General features: G+C 40.7%; 1 protein-coding gene across 5 annotated transcripts in view; it reads right to left on the bottom strand.

Annotated features, from left to right (window-relative positions):
• Positions 1–930: 930 nt before the first annotated feature.
• LOC118212175 (A-kinase anchor protein 2) overlaps positions 931–20979 on the bottom strand; it is a 120910-nt gene continuing 100861 nt past the window's right edge. For 4 of the 5 annotated variants that reach the window (XM_035389822.1, XM_035389824.1, XM_035389826.1 and 1 more), the window contains 4 exons: positions 12822–15033; positions 10656–10846; positions 7789–7827; positions 931–5922 (listed from right to left, as the gene is read on the bottom strand). In XM_035389822.1, the coding sequence (XP_035245713.1) occupies positions 5803–5922; positions 7789–7827; positions 10656–10846; positions 12822–15033 (2562 nt within the window). In that variant the 3' untranslated portion in view covers positions 931–5802. The remainder of the gene's footprint in view (positions 5923–7788; positions 7828–10655; positions 10847–12821; positions 15034–20979) is intronic. The other variant, XM_035389823.1, reaches the window with a different exon arrangement.

Here is a 20979-nt window from a genome sequence, read left to right as displayed (position 1 = left end):
TTGTATGTAGTCTTACCTATTTAGCTGTTCTTCAGGTGGAATACATGTTTCAGCATAAATGTCTTAAAACACATTATCATATATATGTATATACTAGTTGTTGAATAAAGGTCATTTTTCATCAATCTGAATGAAAGAGCACAACTTTTCTTTCTGTATTTTTTCATTTTATGAGCACAAGGCAGTAGTCTTATCTATTTTGCTGTTTTACAGTAAATTAGATTTTTCATCATGAATGTCTTAAACACTTGACTCATATATATTGACATGGCTGCAGAATATAGTTGAATTCGTATCTATCTTAATGGAAAAATCCCTCAAATTTTAGATTGTTGAATTTGTTTCACCTGTTGGATGTAAGGTTATAGTCTTAAGTACTTTGTGTTATTTTCCAGGGAAATTGATTTTTCATCAAAAATTTCTTGAAACCTATTTTCATTATTTTATCATACTTGTTAAATAAACATAATTTCTTATCTGTGAAACTATGATCTTATGTATTATGCTGCTTTTCTAGTAAAATATCGATGAAATCATAAATATCTTCACACACATTTTCATTCATATATAGACATGTTTGCAAAACATAACTGATATCTCGTCCATCTGAGTGAAAAACCCAACATTTGGGATTTTTAAATTTTTAACTCAAAAACTTTGTATGTAGAGTTGTATATTGGACTACTATTCCTTTCCACCACTTAGGATGTGTAACACTAGTGTCTCACTAGTGGTTGAGATTTTAATTTAAAAAGTCTTTCAATTAATAATTTATTCACACTACTCCATCAGTTGCAGTGTTGACCACGTAGTACCACATTATACCATTGATAAATTGAGATGTATAGTATGTAAATGGTAAATTGCTGATGAATTATGAATTGCTTATGGTAGCGCAGAATCAATGGGAGAAATAAAGAAACGACACTGTTTTAATGAGAAAATAATTATATACTTGTATAAGTGTCAGCCTTACAATACCTATGAAACAGAAGCAGAATATGAAAATACATTAAGTGGTTAACATATTAACACAATGTTTATGTAGAACATGATTGTTTCATCACATCCACCATGTAGTGATTTTCCCACAATTCATTTTGTATCTCCAAAAGTGTCACAGACAATCTTTTCTTTCTAATTGCCCTTACTTTTACCTTTTCTTAATTTTTCATTATTACCACACTGGATGGTGGCATTCCAAACCTTACAAGTCTTTCTGAGTACAATGGTGAATATTATCATCGCCATTCTTTCAAAGTACAACAATAAAAATCATAACAGTATTTTCACACACACACAAAAAAAAAACAGTATTTGTCTGTGTTAGTTTGAGTGTACAATGCATTCAGTAATTCACTCATGGGAACACTCACAGAATAGTTTAATCCACTCCATGGGGTGACAAAAATGTTCGGAGCATTTTTATTTATTTATTTATTTTTTTTTACAAATTATGCTGTAAATGAACTGTGGGTGTAATACTGTTGAGGCATTTTGTCTATGACCTATGCTGCTCTGACATGTGCGTGAGGTACTGAAACTGAAAGGCAAGGGTCTGCATAGTACAAAGTTGACAGAACGTGCCTGAGGACAAAGCCTCTTTGCAGTTTTCTTTCTTAGAGATGCTGAGGCATCCAAGGTTCTTCGGATATCACTGTGTACTCTTGGTATTTCTTTTACAACCATGGCATGTTTGTTTTTTTCTGCAAGGGCCAACCTTGCGTAACACTGATCCACGGGAATTTAGCGTATCAGTTTATTTCTGGATTAGAATGGGAACTAGAGGGAGTTCCATCACATGTATTATCATCGGCCCTATGGATTGCTCGACTACAGTTCCAAAACAACTCTGATTGTAGAGTAACTTTTATTCTGTTATTGACTGCAGCAAAATAAATACTCCTTGGTGTACTTTCTATATGTTATGTCAAATATGCCCTGTTGATGTCACACCCCACCTAATGTTTAACGCAAGCCACATGCGTCTTGAAAAGATCCACCATACAGGTTTGCTGTGTCTTCATACAATATAGGTAAAACAGCAAATGAATATAAAATTGTTGCATTAAATAAATGCTTGAATTAAATAATGTTGCTTCCATTTGTGCTATTATTATATTACTATACACATCCTTAAAAGCAACAAATTTCTAAAAGAAACCACTCCTATGCTTTGCGAAGACATATGGCATTTCATAAGCACACAAACCTGGCAATACCTTTATCTATGCCTTCTGAGTTCAGACTGCCATGCTGAGACGCTGGTGTGACAAAACCCAAAAGCAAGCAGTATATTAGCGCGACAGTCATGTGAACCTTGCATAATAACTTCTCAAAACTTTTAGCAGATTAATCTCACCCTCAAAATATCTCCAAAAACCTGCAAACAAAAACAATATATAACTTGCATAAATGTGCATACATGGCTTTAAAATTCAGAACTTCTCAAAACTATTTTCCAGAGTTTATTGTAAATATCCGACTGCACCAATATAAACAGACTTTTCTTCGTTAAAAGTGAAATACTTGTTTCCCCGCCTCTCATATTTTCCCATGTCAAAGAACCAAAGCAGAAACATTGCAATGCCAATAGGTAAGTAAAATTCTTAAATGACACAGCTTTCTTCATCTCTAGCCAACACAGCAAGGAAACAAAAGGAAAACAGAAGTAGGTTTTCATTGTCAAGACACATAAACAATGAATTTCCCCCTCTAAATGCTAACAGGCTTTAACATATATACATTGTCCTATTCAGCCATTGTCCTTATGCAGAAATAAAAGCTTTGCACGCACGGTGCAACATTCTGTCAGCGCAACTGGCACATAATATGGTTTTATTGCTTCGCTGAACACATCACACTTCCGCAAAAAAATAAAAATAAAAAGATCCTTAGAAAAACTGACAGCTTGTATGTCATTCTAATCCAGAAATAACAAATGTTAAGGATTTCTTGTACTCAGAAAGGGACAAATTCCCACAACAATACTCTTTGATATTTTGCATATAAAAAGCACAATAAGAACTACGCCAACGCCACAAGTGCCTCAACTCTCACCACAAACAGCTGCTGCTGCAGAGATTCTGGGCATCATGCATCATCCTGCATGTACAAGGTACATAATCTACTTCCTGTAAGTGCCTGTTGTCTTCTTGGTTAGTGGAATCCTTATGGGGAGCAGGAACCCACATCGGAAAGCAAGGAAAAGTCAAAATTAATTTTTTCCCTGGTATTAGTTAGCAGTTGTGTCTGAAGCATTTAAGGATGACCACACTGCCTCTTTACCTATGATGATTAGTCAATACACTGATTTTGGATTCTCTCACCGATTTTGGATTCTCTCACTGATTTTTCATTCTCCATCATTTTGTTTATGCCCTTGTGTATTTATGCCAATTGGTGCTGTATATCCAAAGTACAGCAACCATCAAAACATTTCTTTCAGCTGGTCCCATTGTTTTTAGTCTCCTAATTTCATAATATGACTAGCCACCGAATGCTGTTGGTAATGAAGAATTTGTTCTTTTTGGTTAAACAACTAGTTGTTTAAACACAGTTAAATACATCGCGTCCACTGGAAAAACACTCGCCACTTTGAGTTTCCCAACAGTTACCTTCAACCAAAGAGATCTAGCAAAATATTCTGTGAAAATGGTTGCTCTCTTAAGCATATTATTGCAGATTCTGAAAGAATTCAGTACCTCTCAAAAACATTACATGGATAAAAGTCAGTAGGGGATAACTATCAGAAAGAAGTTCAATGCCCGTGTGTTGAATCTTGTTTTAAGCAAATAAGGGAATATTAAGCAGAAAGCCTTTTGTGAATAACTATAGTTTCGTTTTCAATGTACTGCAATAATAGATAGCTAGCATAACACCAATTAGGGAAAACAATGTAATTTCAATACACAGTAGCAGGAAATAATATATAGCTTAAATACAGCAATTAAAACATCTTTAATAGCACTCCAGGGAGGCTAAGGATAGACGAGGTTCAAGAGGAAATTTCGTTGACAACAGGATGTACAATTATCGGTCGCACCTTTCCATGACCAAGCCCGATTATTTCAGTGAGGAACAGTTTTGGTGAGTCATACCAAAATCATCACCAAAGATGTCAAAAATATAAGGAAGTCGAATACTGCAATATAAGTGATGTGCACTTACATTGCAGTATTCAACTTCCTTATATTGTTTTCTTTGCCAAACAGTAAAACAGCAGCGCTGAAGTGTGCCGGTCTCATTAAATTAATGCAGGGATTAAAGCCTTACTTTACCATAGGTTCTGTCACCTCCCAGATTAAGAAGTCCATTTTTCAGGTTTATGTGTACGTCTTGGTACAATATAACTTAATACAACAGTCTAACTTACTAAAAAAAAAGTAAGCTGGACTATGTAGTCTGCACTGGTAAATGTAGTTTGCTGGTATGTTGTATTGACAGCAGGGTAGCTTTACAACACCCCTTCTGTCTGCTGTAACAGCCACTGAGTTTAGCATGCAGTGTTACATTAACTTCCTCTTCCTCTCCGCCCTGGTATTAAAAAGAGAATGGGATGACTGCAGAAAAGCGAGTTTGAGGACAGCATTTGCTCACTCACGGGCTAAGCTCTGTAGTTCTGGCATCTTGAGACACCATGCATGTTTTTTTTTCGCGTGCTATAGGCCTAACGAACTTGGAGGGAAGCAAACTTCTGACACGGCAGGGCTGTCTGTTTTACGATATTAGAAAGGAAAGGAAATATAATGCTCCTTGCTGTTTTTGCACAGCATACCTTCTAAAAAAAGAACAATGGATGCAAACATTTGTGTTACCATAACTTACCCCACAGAAGGTAGGCAAGGCACCGCCTTAAAATGATAACAGAGGACTGATCAGCCTCCAGAAAGGGACCTTTTATGATGCTTCTTATGATTGGTTGTGCAATATAAATCTACTATTCTTATGCTTATTTATCCAGCTACGGGGATCAGTAGGAAAAATCAGCGGTGATTGTATTGCTTATGATATGTATTTTCATTTTGCAGAGGGTGCAAATCGGGTTGTTAAGAAATGACCAAACAAGTTACAGTCATCCATCTAGCAAAGATCATACTGACCAGTGGAGGATAGATATTATAAAAGCCAATATAAATTAATCAAGCATTCCACGCAGGAAATCTACGGCAACTTTCAGCTCTCGCTTAATTTAAGTGAATTTCTCATTCCAATATGCTTATGCTGTGTGATCTCAGTGCTGCAGTAACACAAAACTGCTCTTTGAAGCCTTCTGGACCTTTTCAAGCATTGAAAAGCAAAAAGAGTGCATCTAAGTCAGCTAATATCATTTCCAAGAAGCCAAATAAAAACCCTGACCCTGAAGAAGATCCTTTAAATCTTTCAGATTAACGATAAACTCGGTTGTGCCAATTCCCATCTTAAAAACCTTCACAAAAACATGCATCTCAACCATCTTCAAAGTTGCACACGCCCCAGCAAGAAAAACTCAAAATAAAAACCTGAAGCAAAAAAAGGAAAACTGCCTCTGACCCCTGACAGCAGATGTACGCTTTCTCTGAGATCTTATTGCTTATAACCCAATGGATCTGAGCCAGGCCTGTATCCTCCGAGCGTGCCAGAGACTCCTGCTCGATTCACCGGTCAATCAATGGGTCACTTGTGATATGGGGCCTTATTGAAATAAATATTGGGGGCAGGGGGTGGGGGTGATGGTGGTGGTGGGCGGGGTCAAATCTGTCCTGTTTGGGCACCCCTCCCTCTCTCTTTCTGATTGTCACAGGTTAAAGCGTGGAGTTAGCCCTACTCCTCTTCCTCCTCCTCTTCCTCCTCCTCCCCTTCGTCTTGGTTGGCGTATATCCCTGCTTCCCATCGCAGGGCCATGTTGCTTTTCCGCCGCGTGACGCGCGTGGCCTCAAGCACCTGGACAAACGCACAAAAAAAAAAGAAAAAAGAATGTGAGTCCAAATGCCGCTTCCCCAGGTGTTAAAACAGCCACTCGCACATCAGAAGCTTCACACAACATACATCTACATTACGAAACTGCCATGCTGTAATTTTGAACTGTTTGCCTCTTCAGTTTTTAAGGGTTCAGTTTTAACATGGTAGCTATTCTTTCTGCACGTAATTTTAATGCGTTCAAAACTTAGTAAAATGCAGTAATATGCACAGAAAATGCCACTGAGATTTTGTCCAATATTTTCTGCCAAATGTAATTATTATCTTTTTCCAGCAAGGGGTTTCTTGTTAACATACTCTCTCTCTCTCTATCTCTCTCTCTCACACACACACAGACAAAGACGCAGACACATATATACACACACTTAAATGCACGCACACACACACACACGCGCGTTACACCCTCTACCCTCTCTCATGTTTTGGCCCAACAAATGCTTGATTACAAACACAGGCTAAAAAAGAGGAGAACACAGTCATAACATAAAGAAAAAAGGAACCTTCATGCCAAATCTCCGAGCCAAGTGTGGGGCCATTTGTGAATACAGCCATGTACCAGGCACTGGAAGGGCAATTCTGCATTGTCCTTATGAACCATAGATTGTCCATTCAATTTTAAAATGAAGGTTTATTTATTTATCCATTTTTATACCAATGAGGATACTATAGCTATCAATTTGCCACATTCACTGAGAATTTCTCAATGCAAACCCTTGAGAATTATGTAAGACCAAACATAAAATACAGATTATCACCACAGCTACTAGTACATATGTTCAAGGAGAACATATTGTATGCCAATTAAACTTATGAACAAATTAATTAATTTTGCTGTATGTATTGCAGATAAACAGAATATCACACAACGTCCAAAGGTCTATGGTAATTTGAGAATTGGACATTCCAGGTTCATAATCCAAGGTGTAGTCAAAGCCAGAGTAATGACCAGCTGGATAGAGTAGATTGAGCTGGACCAAGGGAACTGGACTGTTGTCACACTTCATTGACTCAAAAACACAAGGGACAAATAATACGGGACAAGCTTTTGGTGTAAATTTTAGTGTCGGCAAATATGAACAAATACCACATGCTAAAGCCAGTACACACACTTTAAAGGCATACTAGACTAGGCATGCAGGATTTTTACCCTGACAATATCATAAAATAACCATGTTCAGTCATATCTATGTCTTTGCGCACATTTTCCAAATCTGTGCTCCTCCATCTGTATTTTTTATTCTAAAATGTGTTTAGGATGTTTCTGGGCATGATGTTCTTTTCTGTGTAAGGAGAGGTGGGTGTGGGATAAGGTTTCAGCAAAGGGTTTGTAGCTAGTTAGCCACTTCAATGGAGGAGGTGAAGAAGCACAAGTACAGAAAAGTAAAACAACAAGCCAACAGGGCTCGTTCAAAAACCAGAGTCAACCTTAGATTTGCTTTTCTTAAGTTCCCTAAATGGATGAAAAGTGAAGCGTGTTTTCTGTTGGACCGGTAATGTTACCTCAAGCTATCGAGCTAGCTATGCTTATTGTGCTCAAGGATGTTTCTTGCCTTCAACAGAAGTGAGGGGTTGAGGAGAGAGGAGAAGCCTTAGGTTATTCTATTGTAAACACAGGATCACAGCTAATGATCCTGCATAGTATGCCTTTAAAATGATGTTGGGTGCCTAGTCTGCCTACTTGATGAAGTGACACTACTTCCTGCATTTGCTTTTGTGCATCCACAACACCACAACAGAGGTGAACTGACTCATGCAAAACCCACTGAAACGCATGCAACAGCAACAAACAAACAAACACACTGAGCCTGTAAGCAGGCAGTAAATAGGTACCTCAGTAGTAACATCACTAGCGAGCAATAAACGGGCATACTGATGAGAAGGAAAGAAGTAATATTAGTCATCAAAGCGGGACACTGAAAGTAAAGAGCAACACAGAAAATGCAGAAATGAATTATGTACTTCCCTTTGGTTTCCTCAGCTATATCAAACACATGCATGTTGTAATTCTCAGTGTGGCATAGGATTGGTACAACAAACCTAGTGTTAAGTTAAAATTGGAGTTAAACAGTTCAGCTCACCGGAATCCACAGACTGCTGAATTAATATGAGTAATTGTATTTAATATTTAATGTGTGAATATTTTTGTTTGTGAGAGTATATATACTGTATAACCTATAGTCAGTAAGAAGGCCTATTTTTTAATAACGTCTTTATGTGAAGACACTTTGCGTTCAGACAGGTAATGTGACTATAACCTTAGCCTGCTTCCGTGAATTATTTATTTATATTATTTTATAAAAAATAAATAAATTTGGAACCCAACATGGGGCTGGGATATCCAATTCCCACCCAAAATTTGGAATGTCCAATCATCTGCAGCCGTAGCCATGTATGCAAAGACCCCTGCCGACCTGGGAGAGGGTAGTCACTAGATTCGGTCAGTAGATAGCGATGAACAGGGAACCCTATCTGGCTAAACCCTCCCATTCCCCGGGTGACACAATCAGCGATTACACAACCCCCCGAGGACCTACCAGTCGCCAATCCAAGGCCGCGAGGCTCATCCATGCAACACAGCATGGTGCCTCAACCAAATAAGCCATATTAATAATTACGCACAATAATTACAAGGCAGCTATTAACCGGGTGAGGGAATCTCGCCCAGACCTCCGTCTCGCGGCTACACCATGGATGTATAAAGAGAAGGGCTACGCGAGATCACAGCACAAAACAAGAAGTTTAAAGTGTTTAAAGTGGCTTTAGTTTATCTAGCTATGCAAAAGAAGAAAAAAAGGCGAAGGAGATGGTACGTTCGCCCTCTAAATAAGAGTAGGATGGAGAATGGAGAGTTTTGTTTGTACATTCGGCAAATGTGGAGTTTAGATGAGGAGGTCCACTTCTCTTATTTCCAAATGTGTGCTAGGCGTTTTGATGACTTGCTGTAACGAGTAGCACCATTCATCAAACATGCGGGAACTCAAAGAAATCCCATCTCTACAGAAGAGAGATTGGCGTTGACTCTCTGTACATTAGCATGTGAAGTCTGCCCTCTGAACTCTCAACCGTGACGCAACCAACCATGTGATATTTGGACCAATAGCTGAGAGGGGGAGGTCAGAGAACAAGAAAGACGTTTTCTAAAAGTTCTCCTTGGGGGCCGAACGCACACTGCACTGTGAGAACACACAACGCTGCGTCTTTTTGTTCTTCAGTTTTAGAACATAAGCAGCCTTCCATTTGAATCCAAAATGAGCGTAAAAAGATGAGTCAGATGTTCAGCTATGACAGTTGCTGCTCATTTTTTAAAAACCAGTCCTTGACTATGCAGGAGAGTAGATTATTGGAAATATCACATACAGACAAGGATTTAGTCGTTTTCTAGAAACTATGAGGATTATTCAAGTTTTCAGTAGTTACAGGTAGATAATACTCGGATTTAGCTTCCTGATGCCACCATTACATTGTGACCATTGAGAAAGTTGCCTACTGCAGCTTTAATTATTATAAATATGTGATTACAGCTTAAAATATATTATGTCGTTTTATAATCAACCAGAAAATGAGTTTGGTTAACTATATAACCACACCAGAATTGCCAACTGGATGCTGACGGGAGTGAGATTTGCTGAGTTTTGAGATTGGGAACTGAGAGATGGGGTGGGGGGAAGGTGGTTTCAGCCAAGTGACATTGTTGCAGGGGGGGGGTTGTACCATCAGAGATAGGCCGCCTATCGCCTAGCAACGGCAATCACGGGGCGCCTTTGGCTTTACCTGCGGTCTTTTCATCTGTCATGAGATGTGTTTGTGCAGCAAGAGGGTGAGACAGAGCCGGAAAGCAGGTGTCTCCCTGACCACAATGCTTTCGTCAAACAGGTTTGGTTAGTCAACACAAACAGCATACACTGGTTACTTTCAAGAGAACAACCCAAAAGAGCCACTGAAAACAGCAGTTAAAAAGTGAAACTGATTCCTTGTGTTCACTTCTTATTCTAAAGAGGAAAGTCCCTGTTCTCTCTGGTGGCAAAAGCTTTTTTCTCAAAGTCACATGGGAGATAGACCTCAGGCAGTTATTCAGACTTGGCAGATTTGTGTATGCACAAGTTGCTTTGAAGACTGAGTCACATCCAGTCCCCTTTCAACTGAACGTCCTTCATGAAATAGCTTGAGAAAGCATATTTTTGCAGCTTTCAGCATCAACAATAGTACCCTGCTCAACTAAAAATGTATTTCTAATTAGAATGCAAATATGGTTTTAAACGGGTAGAGAAGCTTCTGCAGGGCAAAAAAATGTTTGCAGTTCAGTACTTTCCTAAGCAGCACACAGACTTGGCTTCAAATGTCGTTGAAAGTATTGCATCATTTGCCATGCGATTAAATAAAAAACTAACATTATAAGCGGCCAGTTCTTGCTTTCCCTGAAGCTCTCAATAAAATAGCACTTTGGGAAATGTATTTTACTCAGCTTATTTGAAAAAACAGCAACATGGTGCCTCTTCTGGATAATTAATTTTATCAGTACTGTGACTACTGATGACATCTTGAAAGCAGTGGATTTGGCTGCAATATTGCCACATTACTGAGGAGAAAGAGACACAAGTGACTGGTTTTTGACAGCTAATGTCTGCCCTCCATGCTAATGTTGTACTTGACCTGTGGGTTGAAACGAGGGCTCGGCAGTGCGTGGCGTGGCTACTTACGCTGTTGTCCTCGATCTTCTCCCTGCGTTTGACCTTGTGAGTCTCGTAGTCCTCCATCAGGGTCTGCATGAAGTTTTTGGGACGTTGGCTACCTGCTGAGTCATTGCTCCCCGCATCCGAGAGAGGGGAGGGCAGGGGACCCTCCGAAGCGGGGGAGACGGGAGGGCCGGGACGAATCTTCTCAATCTTTCCTTGAGGAAGAACAGAAAATACAAGCCCGTGATAGGTGATAAAGTTCCCAGTTATATGATTCTAGTTTGTATAATTAGAATTAATTAGTGGGCATTATGAGGGCTGCGTCGAAACATATTTGGGCACAGACAAAAGAACAAAATAATCTTGATCTGTGTTTGTTCTGATCAAACAGAAAAAGAAAAAACACCTTTGATCTGACCTTGAGTTTTACTACTAATTTACAAAATGTGCTTGACTGCACCACTTTTCTGAACTAATGAACTAATGGGAACTGAATCATTTCCTGTCACATTGTTGAGGAAGTACAGCTCAGGATATTGCAATGCTCCGTTACATTCTGGACACTGTCCCAAACCCCAATGACATCAGAGAGTATGACTCTTGGTTCAGTTATCCCTACAGTCTTGACATCAACTTGACATCGAACAAGAGACTGGGAGGACGTAACCATACATTGTATTCAACCATGTATTAAAATATGACTAGGGGAGGGGGTGGAGTGTGAGGGGCTATTTAAAAAAATATCTGGGTTGGACATCCCTGTTTGCTTTTATACAGTGCCCACCAGTGTACTTTTAACACAACACAGTAATTCCCACATGACTTTTTACCTTTGCAATACATTTCCAGACACTGACAAATTTAGAATTGATTCATGCTGTTGACAGATTATTTATACTTGTTGCATAGTGTCATTTATTTACATATAATAATAATAATAATAATAATAATAATAATAATAATAATAATAACAAATCAGAGATTTATATCAGACTGGAAAGGGTTTTAGCGGCTCCATGCAATACTTCTCACAACCACCAGAGGTCAGGATCATGTCAAACAAACTACAAAAGTAATCTTAGGATGACAAAAATTCTCTCCATCTCCTTGACCTCTTTGTCTCTTTTCTTTATGATTGATTGAGGTTATTTTAGAAACAGACAAAGGTTAATTTTTAATTTGTTTAAATGTATTTTAAAAAATTAATATTAAATCAATTGGTTTTCTGCAAACTATCAATAAGGAACACACGGTCAGCCTGGTTTTTATAGACCCAGTTGTTCTGACCCTAGATTGTAGGACAAAGGGAATTATTTGCTCTGCTGACAGATGAGGAGGACCCCATGGAAACATCAGTGCGCATTCAGCCTCATACGCAATCCCCTTTAAGCTTACAGAAGTGGAACACACTGTACCATTAACAGGAGTGTAAGACACCGTATGCGAAGAACAATAACTCTGAGAAAATCCTCTGCTATCTTCAGAATACCAGTTATGTGAAAGTTAATCAGTAGCTATTGAATGTAAGGGACGTTTTTATGGAGCTGGTCAATTCAACGCACATTGTTTGGGTTTTTGGGCGCAGCTGATGTTTCCTGTTAAATATTAGAATTATTCAATAACATAATGTTAAAATTTCACCAAAAGACTCCGGCAATAAAGGTGGATGATCAGCCTCCCTGCCTTCAACTCCATGGAGTAAGCTATAATTATCTGCACATAGTTAATATCCTACAAAGTTATTTGTCCTCTGAGCACGATTACTCGGGCTGGAGTCAATTTATGGTGATGACAATGTAATCTCCTCCACTGTGGTTCTGTTTGAGTTTGCAATTGTCTTTCAGTAGCCTTTTCTGGCCACTATTTAATGCAGATGTGTTCTTTTTATTTTATCATTGCTGAAATCACTGCTAAGATGGCAAAATACGATTTTATAAAGCCCTCATTAATAAATCTGCCTGCCAAATCAATATGGGGATTCTGCCAAGAAACTGCACAGAAAGAGTTACTCAGCAGTAAAACGGCAGATAAAAATGCCAAAGGCACTGAATCAAAATTTCCAGATGCCCTACAAGTAAAAATGTTCGGTTCTTAAAAAAACTCTTACATAATACATATGGTCTCTATTGGACCCAGAGTTGAAACCCTGGACATTAGAAAGGACGGTGTGTCTTTCTTAGGTTAGCTTACCTGGTGCTGTCCTCCCTGAGAGAGAGAGTCTGGCAGGCAGGCTGTTGGTCTTCTGCCTGTGGCTGGAGGCCGTCTGTAAGGCTTGCGTCTGCCGCTGCCTCTTTAGCTCCTCCTCCCGCTCCTGAGCCGCCCGGATTTCCTCCTCGATCATGGACAAGGTCCTCTGCTTGCGGGACCGCAGCTTGAAGGGCCCGGCGCTGACCTCCATCTCCTGCGCCCGGGCCACTGAGGCCGTGCTCCTCAGCTCGGCAGCCTCCGAGTACTTGCTGAAGTAGCTGAATTCCTGTTTTTCGCTGGGCGGCGGGGACTGGTTCCTACTCGTCACCGGGTGATGGACTGGTTCGGCGGGGACCACAGGGGTCGGTGCGGTGATCTTTGGAGTGACTGTGTGAATCTCTGGCACCGGCGACGACGCCTGCGGAGGTTCGAATTTGGCTTTTTCTTCTGATGGGGGTGGTGGCTGCTTGGTGTCCTCTGTCTTTTTCTCAGGGATGGGGGAGTCATGCTCCAGGACCGGATGTGTTTGCCAGTCGCTGTGCTGTTCGGCGATAGCCTGCTGGATGGCATTCTGGACCAGGATGCCGGCATGGTACTCCAGCTGCTGCTCAATCAGAGAGGCCGTTGGGCTGGAAAAGGACACGCCATGCTCGCTGGGGGACTTAGGGCCTCCGTCCATCTTCCCGTTGATGGGAGTGGTGGCCTGCGGGGTAGGGGGGAAAGAAAAGTCCCCCAGAGAATTCTCCAGGAAGGCGTTCATGGCTTCATTGGAAGCTCCGCTGTCGCTCACGTTATCCATGCTGAAATCGTTGGACAGGGTCTCCAGCACCGTGGTGTCCTGAGACCGGATAGACAGGTCGTCCAGCCCAGAATCGATCTCCTCCGGGAGACAGGAGCTGTTTGCGGATCGCTGCAGAGGGAACAGGTCAGGATCTTCGTCTCTGAGGATAGTCATCACCGCTCGGGCGCAGGTGAAGTCTCCATCGCCCATGCAAGCCTTCCCGCCCTCCTTCATCTCGTTCTCTGTCATGCAGTCCCTTGCCTCCTGTGTGATGGAGTCTCCAGGGCTGCAGTAGATTCTCTCTGTTTTGACAGTGGTCACTTCGTTGAGGCTTTCCCCGACGTTATGGCTACGGTCGCCAACCATCACTGAACCGCTCGGCCTCTCCACATGAGTGACCTCCGTGGCTCTGGAGAAGGGTTTGGCAGAGTAAAGCTGTGGAGCCACGCCTCTCTTTGGTCCTCCGGGCTGCTTGCCAGGCTCCTTCTGTAGAAACTGCTTGCGCGCGGCGGAAAAGTCAATCTGCTCCATCACAATGTCCTCCTTCTTGCCAGATTCTGGTGGCATGGTGGGGATGACTGTCTGCACCTGTGGCATGCTCGCAGTTTCTGGCTTCCTCTGCTTCCTCTCCTCATACCTCTTGTGAGACTCCAGCTGGTCTGGATCTAGCTCCTCCTCCAGCATTTTCTCTTGAGGAGGGTTCCACCATTTGGCCGCAATCCCAGGGTTCTTCTTCACTGCCTGTCCCCGGATCAACTCCTGTCGTTCCCTCTCCAGCTCCGCAATCTCCTCAGATGGCCGGACTTTCTTCACCCGGACAGGCTCCGTCTCTGGACTGCCGTCAAATAGCTTTGAGGGTTTCTTCTCTTCCTGGAAAGCTCGAAGCTCAAAGCGAGCCTCCTTCTTGATAGTCGTTGCAGAGAGTTCCCCAGACTGTCCCGTAAATTGCTGATCTATCATCCCTGAATGGCCATTGGGTTTTCCGCCGTTGGAATCTGAGTTTTCTATAAATGTGGTTTGCTTCATTCCTTCGATGATAACTTCATCATTGTGTGGTGTCAGCATACCGGAAATCTGAACAGATGGTCCTGTACCACCGACGTTGATTGCCTTATGCTCAGGGAAGGACGATCCATTCGAGGGTGCATCGGCCCCGGGCTCACAGCAGTTAGCCTCCAGAACCTCATCGAGGTAGCGGATTTCCTTGGCAACATCGCTGTCCAGGGATTCGTGCCTGTTCTTCACTCCATTCTGCCCAGCGGTAGAGTAGCAGTTGTTCTGGCTGTCTGACTGTGCCTCAGAAAATGGAGCTTCCAGATCCATGGTGTCTTTGCCTCCAGGTATTATGCTGACAGAGTCGAGGAAACTGACGCTCTTCAAGGCTCTCTCTCTCTTCAGCTCACTGTCATCCTCTGAGAGTTTGGAGGAGGGTTTCTGAAAGGCACAAGAATAAAGTCATTTTGGACACATTTTAGTTGCTGTATTCACTGTATTTATGAAAGCCCTCAAACTGGCTTCCATCCATGAATATCTTATGCAATCATGACAAGCATTGCGTGCTGAATGGTTGTATATGTCAAGTCTGAGTTCATTATAGGATCACCAGAGATCCTCTAAATAGCTTTACATTTCTGTATGACCCACAGAGGTCAAACCATACCATCCTGTTTTGTCTCAGACACATATTATACAAAATCAAAGCTGGCAGTATGTATTCATTGGCTCAAATCACTGTTTCATCTGCCAATGAAAAGAAAAAAAAGTGTTTATGTTGGCAAACACTCAGTGAGACAAGATATTTTTTAAGCCTTTTAGTTTCAGGCAGAATTTAATGTAACTGTCTTGAACTCAAGTGTTATTATGTGTAAGTACCAAAATTGTCTGAAACATCAATTTCATTAAATACCCATACGTGCTAAACGTATTTTTGCTATATGAGTTGGTTATGGTCATTCCAGTAATTTAATAATCATCCATAAAGCACTTCTACTTAAATGAATGGACATGAAAACATTGCGCAAAAGCCTTGGAGGATTTCACCGTACCATAATCTATTACAAACTATATATCCTTACAATATTATTACCCGCACACACAGTAGTAAACATAGCCTAAAGACCTCATAACACCATGGGAGGGGTCTATTATACATAATGGAGGAATGGACAATAGGAAATGCAGAAGATAATGTGTATGTTGACCTCTGACCTTGGCAATTTGATTCTAGACATAAATAATAGATTAGGGGATCTTTCAGGATCCAGCCTAATAATGTAATATAAGCACTCAATAGTGTACAGAGGATGAAAGGGCTGTGTGGGGGCATCTAAACATGTGTACCCTTAAACCGACCATCAGCTGCAAAAATGCAAATACATCTTGCCTGGGGCAGCCAAACTTACACATAATCAGCAGTCCCAGATTTTGGGGGACATGATTATCAGACCAAGATTTAAGGGAGACTTAAAAAAAAAAAAAATTCACATAGCCAAGCTTGGAAAAATGAATAAAAATATCATATACATCGCAACAATAAGAGTTCAGATTTTACCATGATGAGCTTTATTATGGGCATCAATGGCTTTAATCTGTCGGTGAGTCAATTTTCTATAATTAGGCAAGCTAATTATGGTAATTAGGTTATCGAAATGTATTGGAATAAACAAACATTTATATTAATCTATAAGACAACAGTAGACAAATAAATGTTAATGGAATCAATGCCAGTGTTTTGGCAATGATTTAGATTAAATGAACCATTTTGATTGAGGGAACCTTATTTTTTTCAAACAGGAAGTGATGTCATGCACTGCAGAAAACAGTACATTATGTAACTGCGCAGTCTGCTATATGCTTGAAATTGGTCTGGAATTCTAATACTGGCTCGCCTATTCACAAAGTGACTGCTGTTGACTCAGTGAATATGACAGAAACGTCTGCCAAAGGCTTGATTTATGTTCAGGTGTTATTTAAGTTCTTCAAAAAAGATTTGTAAAGGACATACAGTTCTCTTGGAAAGCACTACATGTTGCCAAGCGAACATAATATTAAAGCTGCCCACCTACACAGAACAGAAAGAAAATGATTTTAATGTAATAACAGTCTTACACAGCAGTAGTGGAGAAATACAGCACTGTTCAGAAAGAAAGCAATCCCTATCTTTGTACTGTGGCCATTTATTAATTTTATAGGCGACTAGCATACTTAATTAAAAACCAATAATTCACTGTTTTACATTAAGCACTCAAGTTTGAGCATACTGAGTCATCCTTTTCGAAAGTTTCAGTTTATATTAGTTTCAGAGAACAAAAGTCTTCGCAAACCATGAAAAACTACATGATTACACAAATATTTTCATCTATTATGCTTTGATAGAATGCATGCAGGGCCAGGCTAATTATTTCCGCCCATTCGACTAATGAGGTAAAGACGAAAACCCTCCAAATCCTCAGCAAATTGCTAGTTGGGGAGACATTGGAAAACAAACAAGCTGAAATTACAGGGTTGACGAACACACGGCAAACTAATTGAGACCAGAGACGGCTTGATCTGATTGAATGTAACCTGGACTATACTGTCCAGATCAGTTGGATATTGTGTAACTGCGAATCGCATGAGGAGGGAATCTAAACAGCTCACACAGAGACACATTCTAAACACACATGACCCTTTGTCCTCAAAACCATGGCCCACTGTCGCCCAACATGTCTTTTTATTGAAGGAGATTAAAACGCCTCCTGGGTCAACTATTATACAACAAACAATCATTTGTATCCAATTAGAAAATTAGGCTAAATACAAGCTTTGAGACAAACTTCAGTGCCGTCTGTAAATATTTGGACAGAGACACAATGTTTTTTGTTTATTTTGACTACATACTCCAGCACACTGGATTTGAAATGGATGAAACAATGAATATGAGGTTAAAGTGCAGACTGTCTAATTGGAGGGTATTTAGATCCATATTGGGTAATCTGTGAACAGGCTTTTTTTGTACTGTCCAAATACTTATGGAGCACACTGCATATATATATATATATATATATATCACACTACACATAAAATTAAAGATAAGGTGGTATTATGAAGGTTTTAAATGAAATAAGGGGAATATGTGCAATTCTCTGTATTCATTAATGTTCTCACATATACGTCAACATATGATTAATGTTTCACATAGTGCATGTCATACCTCCATCAACTTTCATGCCAAGCTTATGCAAAAGGAGAGACATGACTGTGGGGGTCATTCCTATGTTCCCCAGATTTATATGGCGCATAATGGGAACATGACAAAGGGTCCTATGTTCCCAGGGTCCTATGTTCCCCAGCTCTACATGTGCTCTCCCAGGGTCCTATGACCCTGAGAACATAGGACCCTGGGAACATGGATACGCTCCCTGACTGTGTGTCATTCATGAGAAATTAATTTTGAGCAATTCTTTAGAAATCATACTCTAAAGATCCTGGATTTCTCTGTGAGGGAGCTCATTTGGAACGGCTCCTCAGGTGAAGTCTATTAGCTGAACAGTTCCCTGCCTCAAGCTCATTTAATATTCACTTGACCTAGATCACTGAAGTCCTGAAAACCTGGTGCCCCAAATAAGGTACATTCACTTTAAACTTCCATATAGGCCTTCAAACAGAATTAACAGACATATGTGCACAAAATCACACACGCAAACACACACACACAAACACACGTATGTTTGCACACATTTATCAATTTTTCAAAACACACATTTATCAATCAGGCATCTACAAGTCATCTACTTTTCTATACAGTATACTGAAGTGTATATTTTCAGTCTACAGATTTTGAAATGCAATTCACATTTTAATTTGCTGCACTGAAAGTCATGTTTTTGACCGCACAGGCCTTTATAATTCGGCCGATGACTGCAGAAAGGTCCTGTGAAAAGATTCAGAGGTGATATGATATGGGCTGCTCTTGCATGGAAATGAAGCAATCTCTGTAGTTTTCATCTTCTGTGTCTGGTGAGGCATCTGCATATTAGTCAGGCCCTAATCTATGAGCAGCCCCGTTGGCTAATGTGGTGTGGAACATCCCCGCAGGTCCCCTCCTGAGCACGTCTACCCTCCCCAGCCCTCAGGAGACGTGATCCTTCATTTTGGCTCCATAATGACATTAAACATGGAACCGGGGGAAGTAAATGACACTCTACAGAGGGGGAAAAAAGAAGAAATCTAATAAAGAGGATCAATGGTCGGTCTCACTGCTGCATCACGTTGACCTGGGCTCACAGACCAACGGCACGCTATAAGCACCGGAGGACATGAAATTTTGCACCTCCCAGGAATGTCTGATCCTCTCGTTTTGGAACCGAGACATCAATCAACTGCGACAAAGAAGCAGACATTTCATAGAAACCTAATATGACATGTCTCATACATTATGGCACGTCTTGTATCTGGTGCAGGGGTCACCCGATGCTGAAGAACTACAAAGGCTGGACGGTTCTATGCGTGACTAAAGCACTCCCCCTTCCCCGAGTTCATGCTGACGTCTGCTGGAAGTCCTCGGGCCCTATTTTAACAGTCAATACGAAATCATCAAAGCCCCTAACACAAGGCACTGGCGAATTAGGCCGTGTCCAACTCAATTTTTGTAATTTTGTGACAGCAGGCTTTAGCACAACTATGGTGTGGTTGTTAAAGAATAGTTTGACAGGAATAAATTAGCTGTGGGTGTGATGGGGGTTTGGTTTCATTACTGCCAATCAGATTGCCACATTTTCTGTGTTAGCACCACAACCAAATGCTAACTTTGTCACAGCTGAAGAGCAAGCACAGAATCAGAGTCTTCATTAAGAGCATCTCTACACATTACTCGCAATATTAAAAGAAAGGTGGGGCTGAATAGTTTTCATTTTCATATTTATTTCCCCTTCAAACAAAATATATTGTCCATTTATATGGCAGTGCCTGTTTGCTCAATAATGGCCCTATCCCTGCCAAACACATGAATAAAAAATAGCTGTCAGTGTGTTCTGGGCTCAATGTATGGATGTAAGTAGCCATGATTTTAATAGATAACTGTCCCCTCCCAGGCATTGTAAATCCGCTGCCTGTAAATGCACTCCCTGTAGCATCACCTTATAGCTATGGCGTGGCATTATGCAGTGACAGATATTCGCGTATCTCACTGTATTCGACAGGTGTAGCGCCCGTCTTCCACATTCACTGCGTCTCTCATTCAGGTAGCTTACATTCATAAACTCTATGTAGGTGCAATCCCCTAAATTGCTGATATTGGACTGCAAAACCGAACACGGCTTGGAAAACAAAAATGAAAACAAATGAAATATTTCCAGCATTCGCGTGTGTGACATTTTCACGGCGCCACCAAAACAGCACAGTGTGGCAGCGTTTAGGTTTAAACCCATTCCGGGTTGGTTTGAAACACGTGGGCATTACTCAACATCAAACTCGCACAGAGTCAAATGTTTCTACTGAAATGCCCCCTGCAGCGACGCCCAATCCATACTGACGCAAACAGGTATACTGCAGATCAAGAAACTACAAAACCAGCGACAAATATTTCCATTTGTGGGAGATGGAAAGAGTAATTCTACTTGCGCCCAGTTACAGTACATTTGCTTTTATATTGTCATGAAAATAGGGCCCTTCAAGTTGTTATTTTTTTGATGGCTGGAAGCAGCTTTCTTCCCCAGTGTCAGTGAAGGACTGCTCTTGTTATTGACTTCAGCGTGTTTTATTTTTAGAATATAACAACGAAGCTGATGCGTTCATCTCGCATAACCCTCAACTCTTTCTTTTCATCCAGTGTTGGAAGCGCTGAAGTATTAAGCAGATATTAAAGGTGACATCACGGGAACTGTCAGTGAACAACTGCCGAAAAATGAGACTTCCCACGTTTCTCACTTGTTAAGGACGATTTGATTGGGCTGTTTGTAGTTCGAGTTCTTAAAATTCAGTGACAAAAACGACAGCCGACTTCACACATTTAAAAGTTTTTCCTAAATGAACACTGCTCTGCATAAATTTATTGAATAACAAGTCTGCAGGTAAAAAAAAGAAGTTGGCAGTTTGTAGACACAGGGCAGTCTGGTTCTCCACTTTATTTTATGAAACCATTAACTCACATAGGATCTAAATTTGGAACTGATGAAGGAACATGAAAATAGACCTCCGTATGATTAAAAAGTACAAAGGGAGTGACAAGGGATATGAACACACATATTATGTGCTTAACTAACCCCTGACGCTCAGAATCACAGCACTCCCGCAGGCTTTTAGAAATAAACATCACATGTCCAACTCCTAATATTTTTACTGTAGCTTTATATTTTGATCCAATACATTTCTCTGGCACCTCAGGAAAAACTGGAATGCCCT

The sequence above is a fragment of the Anguilla anguilla genome, chromosome 14 (genome assembly GCF_013347855.1).
Source record: "Anguilla anguilla isolate fAngAng1 chromosome 14, fAngAng1.pri, whole genome shotgun sequence".
NCBI classification, from domain to species: domain Eukaryota; kingdom Metazoa; phylum Chordata; class Actinopteri; order Anguilliformes; family Anguillidae; genus Anguilla; species Anguilla anguilla.
Note: the sequence above shows the minus strand (reverse complement) of the source record. Positions and strands in the feature narration are given on the sequence as shown.